The sequence below is a fragment of the Pristiophorus japonicus genome, chromosome 3, assembly GCF_044704955.1.
Source record: "Pristiophorus japonicus isolate sPriJap1 chromosome 3, sPriJap1.hap1, whole genome shotgun sequence".
NCBI classification, from domain to species: domain Eukaryota; kingdom Metazoa; phylum Chordata; class Chondrichthyes; family Pristiophoridae; genus Pristiophorus; species Pristiophorus japonicus.
The window spans coordinates 74944226-74958071 of NC_091979.1; the positions used below are offsets into that span (position 1 = coordinate 74944226).

The 13846-nt window shown below is 39.3% G+C and overlaps 1 protein-coding gene across 2 annotated transcripts in view; it reads right to left on the reverse strand.

The window, feature by feature from the left end:
- Nucleotides 1-13846, reverse strand: part of ccdc93 (coiled-coil domain containing 93) — a 66074-nt gene that overhangs the window by 21172 nt on the left and 31056 nt on the right. For both annotated transcript variants that reach the window (XM_070875462.1, XM_070875461.1), the window contains 6 exons: nt 12421-12457; nt 11847-11936; nt 10169-10219; nt 7509-7595; nt 4373-4489; nt 3578-3640 (listed from right to left, as the gene is read on the reverse strand). In XM_070875462.1, coding sequence (XP_070731563.1) covers nt 3578-3640; nt 4373-4489; nt 7509-7595; nt 10169-10219; nt 11847-11936; nt 12421-12457 — 445 coding nt within the window. The remainder of the gene's footprint in view (nt 1-3577; nt 3641-4372; nt 4490-7508; nt 7596-10168; nt 10220-11846; nt 11937-12420; nt 12458-13846) is intronic.

A 13846-nucleotide genomic window follows, 5' to 3' on the forward strand; every position in this document is an offset into this window, starting at 1 on the left:
TAGGCCATACATCAGAATGTGTGGAGGATGTAGAATGGAGACTTAATACTTTTAAATAAAATTAAAACACTCATTTTGAATGCAGATGTGAAAAATAAATGATAAAATATTGCATTCTTCAATTTAGAACTTTCAGGACATTGATACAGTAACTAATTTCCACATCAGTGCAAATGACAGTTCCATTTTTCCAATAGAAAGTTTCATAAATCAAGTCAACCTATCCAAAATTCTTCATTGTCTCTCCCTCTTTCCCAACCAAAATACCCACAGAGATTCTCCATTTGTACCCTTTGCTTTGGTAATTGTAGCTGCTGGCAGAAGATATTAGTATTACATTTATCATTTTATCTAAATGGCTTAGTCTTCCAAGGAACTAAGGACAAGTGTACAAGAGAGGCAATATATTTTGGTTGGAAGAACGAGGAGACACAATACAGGCTAAATGGTACAATTAAGGAGGGGGGTGCATGGACAGAGATTCTGGGGTATTTGTGCACAAATCTTTGAAGGTGGCAGGACAGGTTAACACAGCATCCAATAGTAGAAGGGAGGTAGAGGAATAAATATGCAGACAAATTGGCAAAATGAGCAAAACACAGAATAATCATGGGAGATTTCAACGACACTGATATTAATTGGACAGATGAGGGTAAAGTGGATAAGGGAATGGAGTTCCTACAATGTGTATTGGACTCCTTTCTAACCCAAAACGTAAAAAGCCCAACAAGGGAGGATTCGCTATTAGATTTAGTAATGGGGAATGAACCAGAGCAGATAAGAGAAGCAAAAGTAGGGGAACATCAAGGCAATAGTGACCATAATATAATACACTTTATAATTGAGAAGGACATCAGTATGACGAAAACCAGGATAACAGATTGAAGAAAAGCTGATTGAGGGGCTGAGAATAGAAAAGGGCAACAATATTGGCAAAAAACCATGCAGAACAGCAATGGGAAACATTTAGAATGGTGTTCAACAGAGTGCAAGAAAAATAAAAGTACAAAGACAGCATGATAGGGGAGATCACAAAGATTAGGAGAGAAGTCAAAAAAACAATTAAGGTGGCAAAGAGGAACTATGAAATTAAAGTATCAAGGAACATAAAACAAAATAGTAAAATATTTTACAGGCACATCAATAAAACAAAGGTTGGGATGGGAATAGGCAGATTAAGGGATAGACAGAATAATACCACAGGTAATGATCGAGGCATGGTAGAAATAATAACTATTTTGCTTCAGTATTCGCCAGGGAGATAGAACAGGTGGACATGATATCAGATGAGGAAATTAGTAATGAGATAAGTACAGTTAAAATAAAGAGGGTATATATTAAATAAACTAATCAAACTTAGGATGAAATCCCTAGTCCAGATGGATTGCATCCACACATTTTAAAAGAATCTAAGAACAAGATAGCAGAGGCATTACTACACATATTTAATACATTAGAAAAAGCTGTAGCATCAGAAGACTGGCAGAAAGCTACCGTAATACCTACATTTAAGAAAAGGGATAGTACATGCCCAGGGAATTATAGACCAGTCAGCTTAACATCGGTGGTAGAAAAAAAAAATGATGGAATCACTACTCGAGAAAATAAAAACATCTCAAAACCAAAAATATAATAGTCAGCATGGATTTCAAAAGGGAAAGTCATACTTGACCAAACTCACTGAATTTTTTGAAGCGGTAACAGAGTAGACAATGGTAATATAGTAGATGTAATTTATCGAGATTTTCAAAGGGCCTTCAATTATCCACCCATAATAGACTGATGAACAAGGTCAGAGAATGCAGAGTCAGGGGACAAGTAGCAGAATGGATAGCTAGCTGGCTTCAAGACAGAAAGCAGAGAGTAGAGCTATAGAGTAGCTATTCACAGCAGCAGAAGGTGGGTAGCAGTGTTCCACAAGGATCAGTGGTAGGACCACTGTTGTTCATAATTTAGACTTTGGAATCAAAAACAATTTCTAAATTTGTGGATGACACTAAATTGGGGACGGAGACGGGAGGGGGGGGGGCATAGTCAATATGGAGGAGGACTGCAACAAATAACAGGAGGACATTAATAAACTTGCAGAATGGGCATATAATTGGCAAATGAAATTCAACAGATAAATTTGAGGTATTACATTTTGGTAGGAAGAATAGGGAGGTCACATTACTTGGAGGGTGCGAGTCTAGGTGGGGTAGAGGAACAAAAGTATATCGGAGCACACATACACAAATCACTAAAGCTTGTAACACAAGTTGGCAAGGCCATTAAAAAAGCAAACCAAGCACTCAGGTTTATTTCCAGAAGGAATTGAAGTTATGCTAAACCTGTATCGAACCTAGTTAGATCACACAGAGTATGGTGTACAGTTCTTTTTATAATATGGTGACCAGAAGAGGCACTGGAAAGGGTGCAGAAGATTTACAAGGATGACACCAGAAATGAGGGGGTATATGTATCAGGAAAGGATGATGAACAGGCCAGGTTTCTTTTCTCTTGAAAAAAGGCTGAGGGGTGACCTAATAGAGGGTTTGATAGAGTGGAGAGAGAGAATGTTTCCACTTGTGGGGAAGAGCATAACTAGAGGCTATCAATACAAAATAGTCACCAAGAAATCCATTAGGGAATTCAGAAGTAATTTCTTTACTCGAAAGAGTGATGAGAATGTGGAGCTCATGACCACAGGGAGTGGTTGAAGCGAATAGTATGGATGCATTTAAGGGTAAGCTAGACAAGCATATGAGAGAGAAGGAAAGAGAGGGTTATGCTGATAGATTTAGATGGGAAAAGATGGTAGAAGGCTCAAGTGGAGCATAAACGCTGGCATGGACTGGTTTGGTCAAATGGCTTGCTTATCCTATGTAAAGCAGTTAATACAGCATATGGGATCCTGGGCTTTATAAATAGAGGCACACAGTACAAAAGCCAAGAAGTTATGCTAACTACAGAAACCTATAAAGAACACTAGTTCAGCCCCAGCTAGAGTATTGTGTCCAATTCTGGGCATCACACTTTCGGAAGGATGTGAAGGTATTGGAGATAGTACAGAAGAGATTTAGTAGAATGGTTCCAGGGATGAGGGATTACAGTTATGTAGATAGACAAGAGAAGCAGGGGTTGTTCTCTTTAGAGTAGAGAAGGCCACAAGGAGATTTGACAGGAGTGTTTAAAATCATGAAGGCTTTCGATAGAGTAAAGAGAGAGAAACGGTTTCCAATGGCTGATGGGTCGATAACCAGAGCACATAAATTTAAGGTGATTGGCAAAAGAACCAAAAGGAGACAGGAGGAACTTTTACGTGACAAGTGGTTAGGATTTGAAATGCACTCCTGATAGGATGGCAGAAACAGCTTTTAAGAGAATGGGATAAATACTTGGAGAAAAAAAAAAATTGTAGGGATATGGCGAAAGAGCCGAGGAGTGGGACTAACTGGATTGCACTTCGAAAGAGCTGCCGTAGACACGATGGGCTAAATGGCCTCCTTCTGTGCTGTACTATTGTACAATTCTACAAGCGATTCAGGCAATTTCTAGATGCTAGATTTGCTGGTTATGTAAAATGCAGTAATCTTACCTCCACCAGTTTCTTCTTTTCTTCCTGACATGTAGCCTGAATCTCCTTATATTTAGCTTGAAGCTATTGAGAAATTGGAGCATAAACATTCACTATAATTTCATTGCCCTCGTTGGTCATTTACATACAGTCACAGCTATAACCCAAGAGTTAACAGCTCAGTTTTGAATGTCTGGAATTAATCAGCACTCACTGCACATATGCACAACTTTCCAGAGGGTCAATTATCCTCTGCAAAAAGTACCCAACATCTAACCTAGCTTTGTACTTTAGTGACTTATACTCACATCCCCTGGTCTATCCCAACCTATCTAGCTCATAGTCTATTCACTTGGACTGTCTAATCCTTCAATTATTTTAAAGAATGTATTTTATTAATCCAAGGTGTCTTGGGTAGTGTACACGCATGCACGACACATACCAAAATCCTCACCTTGGTCTTAAATTCCTTCTCAGCCTTGTTCTTGCCTATCTCTGAAACATCCCTGCTTTTACATTCTGGGCCCTTTCTTCATTCTATGATTGATGGCAGAGTAATCTGGAACATTCTCCCTAAACCTCTCTGCCTTGCCACATACCCCCCTAACTACTTCAACAGAGCCTTGCGTAACTAATTTTCATGCTATTTCTACTCAAGTCATCACCTGATTGACAGTCAATCACACCTAGTATGACCCAATAGCAGCTTCAGTAATTCTTATTTCACAGTTTTGATTAGATCACTTGACAGCAAAGCTTTATATTGAGAAAAAAAACAACCTTTTAAAAATATAGGAAACATTTCTAGAAATCTACCTCTTCCAGCTGCTTTGATTTTTGAAAGATTTGTTTGTTGAGAGATGCAACTTTTCTTCGATGCTGTTGAGCAGCTCCAAGCCGCTCAGGGCGATCTTCAGCGGAAAGCTCAGATTGCTGCAATTATAAAAATTTCCACTTTAAATAATCGGATCACTTCACATCAATACCTATAAATACAACTACTTGCTGCTGAGTCACAAAGGAACTGCACGTGTGTGTTGAAAATAATTAGTGTCGAAAATAATTAGTGTCAAATGAAGTGACTGTGACAAGAAGAATGGAAGAGAAAAACTACACTCTACTACCCACTTATTACAGTTTTGTAATGAATTTGTTTGAAGTTCAACTTCGAGACAGTCAAGTTTCTTGAAGTACAGTCCTATGTGGTTCTTTGAACAGAGTAAGTCAGAAGGTATAAGTGCCAGATTATAAAGCAAGCACCAAAATCTCCCAGAGAGAGAACATTTTAAACATCCCTGTGGGGGACCTTTGATGAGGTCGCAAGCATATATTTCGCTTTGATTTCAGTCAGAAAGTAGGCAGGATCAAAATTAATTTAAATCACAGAAAATTCAGTATTAGCCTAGTGCTTAATTTTCCAAGCTCAAATATATCCCAACTGACACCCAAAACTAGCCCAGATTTACTAGATTTCTAATGAGATTGCAGAATGACCCGTTTACTACTCAACTATACGTGAAGATACTATGGGCCCAAGTTTCAGCCTCAGTTGCTCCTGATTTTTTGGAGCAACTGGTGTAGAACGGAGTATCTTAGAAATTCAAATTCTCGGCATTTAGTTTGCTCCAGTTCTAGTCAGTTAGAACAGTTTCACTTTGGAACAGAATTTTTTTTTCAAAAAGCCAATTACGCCTGTTTTCAAAGTTTCGTCAGTGAAAACTTACTCCAAACTAACTTAGAATGGAGCAAGTGAAGATTTTTATCCGCTCGAAAAAACCTCGTCTACACTTTAGAAAATCAGGCGTAGGTTACAAATCAGGGGTAGGGAATGGGGGGTGGAGGGGGGTTTAAAGGGAAGTTTACAAACATTAAACACTTCAGTTTTACAAATAGAGCCATCATCAATAATAAATGATAAAAACATCAATAAATCAATCAAAAAAAATTAATAAGAAATAATTAAAAAAAAAAGAAATCAATAAATAAAACATTTTCTACTTACCGACTGCAGCACCGGGAGCCCTCCAACAGCGTGCTGGGATTCCCCCACCCCCCCTCTCTCGGTGTCTGTGTCTCTCTCTCTGTGTCTGTGTGAGAAGGGGAGGGAGGAGGGAAAAGGGGAGGGAGAAGGGAGGAGGAGGGAGAAGGGGAGGGAGGAGGAGGGTGAAGGGGAGGGAGGTGGAGAGAGAAGGGGAGGGAGGAGGGAGAGCTGAACGGGCCAGGCCCAAGACTTCGGGCAGGGCCAGTCCGCAGCAGCAGATTTACAGGTAGGTGGTGTTGAGTCGGGTCCGGGGTCGAGAGCGCGGAGGGAGGTCAGCTCGGTTCGTGTCGGGGGGAGGGAGGGGGTGTCGGGAGTCGGGTCAGGTCGGGGGGGTGGTGGGAGGGATGTCGGTTCGGTTCGGGTTGGGGGGGTGGGTGGGAGAAAGAGGTCAGGTCGGGTGGGGGGGGGGGGGGGGGGGGAGGGAAAAAAAAAAAAAAGAGCGCGCGGGTCGGTTCGGTCCGGGGGCGGGGGGGGGAAGCGGGAGTCGAGTCGGGTTGGGAGGAAGCAGGAGCTGGGCGTGGGAGGCAGCCTTATGCACGCAGCCCCAGTGAGGCCATTCGGCCAGGGCTAGGGGCTGCGTGCTTCGGGCCCCTCCCACACAGTTTTGGGCGCCTGGAGCTACTGCACATGCATGTGCAGCGGTCTCGGCACTGTTTTCAGCGCAGGGACCTGGCTCTGCCCCCCACAGCTTGTGCTGCGCCGCGCCAGACTCAAGAGGACCAGCAGGGAGCCGGAGAATCTGTAAGTTTTTTTTTAAGGCGCATTTTGTGGCGCGAAAAATGGGCGCCCAGGTCGGGGCTGCACCGTTCTAGGCGCGGCCCAAAACTTGGGCCCTATGCAACTAGGTATCCTTAGTGACATTGGCTGATCCAAAGTGAATTATTTCCTCCCCCTTTCATTTTATTTTAGCGTAGCATCTTCCCAAAGGTACATGTGATCAAGACTGTGGGGCAGCGAAACAGTTAGCACATGACTGCAACCAAGGGACGAGTAAGGGAGGAGAGAAAATATACCTGTTGGGAAATATGCAGTTCAATTTGGGAACTTGACACTTAAAGTTGCATCTCTCATGTGTGTGTGTGGATGGATGGGGGAAATAAATGGATAAGTTTTTGTAATACACTGCCCCAATAATGTACCTAAACAAGGAATTACCTATTACACAAGGGTAACATTTTTAATTTCCACACCAGCTATCTTGCTAGCCAGACAGGTCATGCAAAATTACTATGGATTCAGCTATGAGAAACTGAATTGAGACATTTCACTTCGCACCCTTATTGTGGTACGCAGGACACTTCATCCCATCAATCTAGTTGAAAAGAACTGTCTAATCATCGAATCTTGTCCACTCTATATTCAATTTCCTTTAAATTGCATTCCCAAGTACTTAACTTTAGTCTTCTCAGTACAATATCTGAGTTACATCTTGACCATCTCCACATCCTTAAAAGCAATACAAATCTTGTTACTGTGATCCAGCACTTGAATAATAATCTAGGCTTAGATTTTAAATGTTGTACTGTGTGGATGCTGCATTCTCAGGAGGTGCTGTCTTTCAGATTGTGTGTCAAACCAAATCCCCCATCTGTCTGTACAGGTGGGCATAAAAACCTCATGGCACTATTCAACCAGCAGAGTTCTTCTGGTATCCTGGCCCAATGATGACTGCATAAAAAAAAAGTGATCTGGTGGCTCAACACCACCTTGTCAAGAGCAATTAGGGATGGGCAATAAATGCTGGCCTGGCCAGCAGCGCTCACATCCCAGAATTAATTTTTGAAAAATTATCAAATTTGCCATTTATCGTGGGCGAAATTACCTATACAAGAACAGCGACTTCATTTTAAAAGTAACTTATTGGTTGTGAAATGCATTGGAATGTCCATAGGATGTGATAAGGTACCTTACCTTTTCAGCATATTCTGATGCAATCTGCTTAATTTCTTCTGACTGTAGCCCTACTATGTGACCCACTGTACTGGCAGTCAGTTTTCCCTGAAAGTCATAAAATATGAAGCAAATGTCAAGCAACAAGCTATAAACTGTAAAGGTTCTAAAGTTAGAATGACAAGATCACTTTAAATTTTTCAGTGTTTGACAGTTGTTGCTTCTTGGGATAGCAAGAAGTTAAACAGCTCAATGTCAAATGGTGCCACTGGGCTACATTTAAGCATGCTTTTATGATTAACAGTATTGCAGTGTTAGGGTGAGCAAATGGATACAGTATTTTACTACTAGTTTCTAAGACAACTTTACCACCTTAATAAAAAGGATACCTGGACAGGGGCAAAGTGAGTGCTTAGTCATGCTGGCAAGTGCTTTCATTAACACTGTTTATTCACGGCATTGATTTCATGGCTTCCTATGATTACAGTCAACTGCCAGATGTTTTTTGGTATGTGGAAGAGAAAGGCTGAAGTGGCAGAATAGAAACGATGGGTCTTTAGTGTCAGATAGAGCTGCAAGCAGCTATGTTATTCCCACCACACTCGTGTTATGGCACTATCCATTTGAAGAATTCTCATTAATTTAAAAAAAAAAACAATTCAAAGTGCCTTCAATCCCTGCACAAGAATATGCTGGGATACTTGAGAGAATGTAATCAATGATACAATACTACAATTTACAAAGGAAATTACGAAGACTTAAACAATAACAACTTGCATTTATAAAGCAACTTTAATATAGAGAAATATTCCAAGGAATTTCAGAGTTGCAAGGAAAGTGGAAGAGAAACCGCAAAACAAGATTAGGAGTGTAAAAAAGTGTGTTTTGGATGGTGGAATGGGGGATGGCTGCAGTAGGTTATAGAGATTGTGTGGGGTCATGTAGTAGTTATGGTATTAGACTAGTAATCTAGAGAACATAAGTTCAAATGACTGAGAATTTGAATACAGCTTTTAAAAATTTGGAAATTAAATGCTGTTACCACTAGAGGCAAAGTAGGTGAGTAAGGATGGGTTGACAAACAAAAATTCAGGATAGATTTTGGCAGCAGTATTCTGATGAGCTGGTGTTTAAGGAGAGAGTAAGATGGGAAGATAGCAAGCAGAGCATGTGAAGTAAAAACAGGAAATACTGGTGAGTATTTGAAGTACTTGAGTCTGGAAAAGGACATGTATGAATGGCTTTAGCAGCCGATGGGCTGAGGTGAGCAGTATTATGGAGGTAGAAGCAGGCAGTTTTTGTGATGGCAAGGATATGGGCTGGAAACTCAACTTGGGGTCAAACAGAATGCAAAGGGTATAAACAGTCTGGTTCAAACAAAGACACAGACTTACACAAAAGCAAAACCATTTCAATTTGGCCCATCATCCATTTCAATTTGGCCCATCATCCCTTTTGTCTCTCTAATCTCTCCTGCCTTCCATCCAATCATAGACCTTCCCTTTTGTTCTTTCTTCCCTCTCCCCCTTTCAGTGCTTCTTAGGAATGCGTTCTTTTCGAACATTTGCCAGTTCTCACGAAGGGTCACAACCCAAAACATTAACTCTGTTTTTCTCTCCACAGATGCTGCCTGACCCGCTGAGATTTACAGCAGTTTCTGTTTAAGACACAGACGTAGTTTGCTGTCAATTTGATATCTTCAATCATTTCAGTGGGATTAAATGCACCTCAAATTGTAAAGACCAGATGTATAGCCTGTTGATCTGGTTCCAATTCAGCAACTTTCCACACACCGCAATGGTTTAATGATCGCAGGAAGCATGATGAGAGATACAAGATATGAAATGTAGGGAGAGAATTCTGGAAAATGCAATGCATGGTATACTACTGGGAATGTGAACAAGATAGAAGCATCCAAAAATAAATTATTGTGGAGTAAGTATTTTTTTTTTAAATCGGCTATAGTGAGTTATTACAGCAAATAGATTGGAATTGAATTAATGATGCACCTGCTATTCTTCAGCACAAATGGGAGAAGCAAATAAAAGCCGACTGAACCCCACTTTTTTGATGATTACCAAGAGCAATAGATAATCGCTGCCATTTGTTTTATTAAATTTGTCTTACATTGCTGTCACTTTGATGGGAATGTGAACCATTTCCAAAAACCTGGCAGACTTGAGTGTAATGGAAAAACCTGCTTGTGTCTGTGAATGAGTCCCTGCATAAATAACACTGCATTTTAAATTTGCATATACACAAAAATCCAATACATCTCATTTCATTACTGGCAGTGTTTTATATAAAATTCGGAATTGTTCTGCTTCAAGATTAATTTTTTTAAATTTCTACACGCATTGGATTGGAATCAGATTCTGCAAGAACCTTGCAAAGCTTTTTGCAAGAAAATACACAATTCTAAATCTTGTCATTCTGGATATGGTATAGAAATGCTATTTAGTCCTCAAACCTTTAGGCTTGTATGTTACACACACAAGCTCTAGAAACAAGCAACAATAACCTAAAACCGTTTCCTTTTTGCAGCTTATTAGTAAAATTCAGAAGAAACAGTTATGCACAAGAAAGTCTTAAAACCTGGAATCATCAATTCTTTTAAAAAAAACCTCATGAATTATACATATGCATTTGTATATTGTCCTTCAGCATTTAAAATGAATTACCTCTTCAGTTGCCATTGCAGCCATTCCAGTCATCAGCGTTTTAATACGAAGCTGCAAATAAAATGTCAATTATAAGATAATTAAAGATTCAAAATCAGAACCTGAGCATAAACTATTCTGTTCTATAATTTAAGTCATGAAGCCACAAAAAAGTTTTAAAAAAAAGTGAAATTAATCGGATACTCGACACATATTCTAAACATTATTATTTGTTCCATTGGGATAAAATTCAATTTGTTGGCTATCAAGTCCACAATTCTTAAATAGTTCATCAAAATGTACCCCTGCATAGCAAATACTCTTCTCTGCTAAGATGGCATTTAATTATATCGAACTACTTTGATTAGTCATGAAATAACCCTAAAACACTGTACATCTTGTATAGGTAGAACACTGATCGGTGCTGCCGTATCAATATATACCTGTTAGCATCACCCCAGGGGATTGTTAGCATTGCTTCAGTCTGCAAAAGTTCTCACGAAACTTCAATTGAAACGAAAATTATAAGTGCTATACAAAACCTTCAATTTAAAAAAAAAAACAATTTCTGATGGTAGCTAGTGAGTGTGTGGGTGGCCTATAGTAAGCAAGTGCAAGCAGGAAACACAGATGAGGCAGGCTCCATGACTCTGATCAGCAGCACATTGCTGATAGAAGCCGTAACATTTGAATTAATGATGTAACTGCAAACTTGGACAAGCAAACAGCCAGCCAACAAATTTTGGAAAAATAATAAAAGTAAAACGATCAGCACACTGCCCAAGCTGCAATTGTGAAAAATGGTCACTTGAGCAAGGTACAGGAGAGGAGGACAGGTGGTGCCTGTGGAACTGTTCCTCAGTGAGAGTTAGTCCTCCTTCCTCCTGAAGGTAACAAGGAGAATTAAACATCTGCTATAAGTTTCGTATGACTTTAGTTTGATGTGGATAAAGTTTACATAATGGAGAGTCTACAAATACTGTTGTAATAATAATGTCCAATAGCAAAACTTGATAGAATTTTAAAAAAAGAGAGAGAATGTATCCATTTGTGACTACGAAGTTGCAGAGGAGTTTTTGGGTCATCTTCACATTGTGTATTAATAACTTAGCATGTTTTCTGGCCTGCGGAAAGAAATATTTCTATTGAATTATGTAGCAATTTCCTTTCCAGAATGCAATTGATACTTTGGCAATGAACTAAAGTAAAATCAGCAAGATGACCCTGTGATTACTATGGAAGATTAAAACATAATTTTTGGACTATAACACCTTTAGCCAAATACAGAGCCATGAGATGAGCTTTTATAGTATTTGGAGAAAACTTTTTTTTTTTTAAAAACAAAGCATTTTGGGCAGATGAGAGGTCTTGCCATGTTACTCAAGAAAATAAAATCTTATACTTATATTGGGCTATGCAATTCTGATCTAAGTCAAGAGCGTAGGCAATCTAGCCCTCAAAGCCCACACAATTTCAGTGCAATTTGTGCTTTGTATTGCATATTCTGAGGGTTGAAAAGGACCATTTTTAGCAAAATGGTCAGTATCCACAACTTGAAATATGCAAAGTAAAAGAAATGTTATTTGTGGCCGTAGAATTATCTGAACTAGCTGTAGAATTATACAAGGCGTGGGGGAAAAGAAGGAAAGGCAAATGCTTCAGGATATTATTTATTACAAAGACTGTATGCATAATATACCTCTTCAACAGCCTGCAGATCATCTTCTTCAGACACTTCAGTCATCCCAGCTGCCAGCCCTGTTGTCAGGGCTCCTTTTTTGTCCTCAGTCTGTAAAGTCATATTGAAACATACATTACTCAACTGCATAATCATTTTCGATTGTATCTCCTCAAAGTGATTATAGCATCAGCAAATCTGGTCAGATCAGTAAACTATAACATATTTGTATGTGGCAAGTTTGATTAAACTGTCTTTTTCCGATTTCAAACATTTAAGGATGCAAATTGTTGGCAGGTTATAGAAGTGACTATACTTTAAAAGCTATCTCCACAAGGAGTTATCACAAACTAATTCCTATTGATTGCCTCCCCTAAAATTATGTGGCTGTAGGGAGAAACTTAAAAAAACTATCCTTTAAATACTGCTTACTGTGGGAATCTCTTAGGATTTATTGAACAAAACTATTTTAACCAATATATACTATAATTCAGTTTGGATGGAGCAGAGCAAAGCAAATGAAAAGGAAAACTCTTAAACTTAAGATAAAATTAAACCTTTTGAATAAATGAGATTATTCAAATTAAATTCTTACCTTTTCTGTTTTAGACTGTTTGCTGAAACCATACTTACTGCAGAAAGAGGGGAAAAATACTTGAGTAAGGACATTCTTCAAATGATCAGAAGCATCTCCATTAAGGTGATTGCATCATATTAATATACTAGCTTTAGAACCAATATCGATCATATTCAAGTAGCAACATTCAAGCTGCCATCACATGCAGTGCCCAGCTATTCCCACATCATTTGAAAACAATTTCTAAGTATGATTCAATTTCAAGTAGTAATAAGCTGGGTAGACTTCTAAAGCTGGCAGTTAATTAACCACTTACCATACCATTATGTTACTGGCTTTGCAAAATAACCTTGGATACGCATTAACTGGAGTGAGTCAGGACAATGATCTGACAAGGTGAAGAGCTTCAAACCAGTATAACTTGCTCAGTGCAGTCAAGGTTAAAAAGTTCCAGTGACCCACTGGAAACTTGGTACTTTAAATACATTAAAAGTATTTCAAACACTAAAATACAACTAGCCAGCAAGCAGAGTACTGTGCATGTATGGAAGCATGCACCAAACACATCTGCAGAGTTCATTGACAGGCACAGTGCAACATACAACTGTCAATATAACTCAGGTCTGCTGTTGTGCATCACACCGAGTACTAGTCAGAGACCAGTACCTGTTGTATGAAGACACAAATTATTTCAATTAGAAACTTATAACTGGTGTTTGAATTGGAAAAATTTGAATTTCTTAACTATAATAAATATGGTATGTTTTATCTTTGCTTCGTAAATACATTCCATACATCCCAGAAGACATTTCAAAATACAATTAAGTATTGCAATACTTTGTAAAGAATAGATTTTTTGCTAATAATTTTGGAATGTAAGTTTTCTTTGTAAAGAACGGGATGCAGCTTTATTACTCTAAATTTAAACTGCACAAAGTGCATTAATATTTCCAATGAAATAAAAAAAAGTTTCCACCCCTGCAGCAGCCCTGATCAAAACTCACAAATGACATCCTGTGTGACTGTGGTGCACTATCCCTCCTCAACTTCTCTGCAGCCTTTGACATAATAAGCCACGTCATCCTCCTCCTCTTCCTCATAGCTAAGTGGGATGGCCCTGCCTAGTTCCACTCACCTATCCAGTCGCAGCCACAGAATTTCCTGCAATGGATTCTCTTCCCGCCCTGTTACCTCGAGTCCCCCATCCTTGACCCTATATTTCTCATCTACATGCTGCTCCTCAATGACTTCATCTGAAGACAGGCTCCACATGTATATGGACAACACCCTGCTCTACCTCAGCATCATCTCGCTCAACCCCTCCGCTACGCACATGCTGTCAGTCTGCTTGCTCGACATCCAGTCTTGAATGAGCCGCAATTTCCTCCAATTGGGGAAAAAACGTCAATGTCGAAAGCCTCCACCACAGATTTTGTTCTTCGGC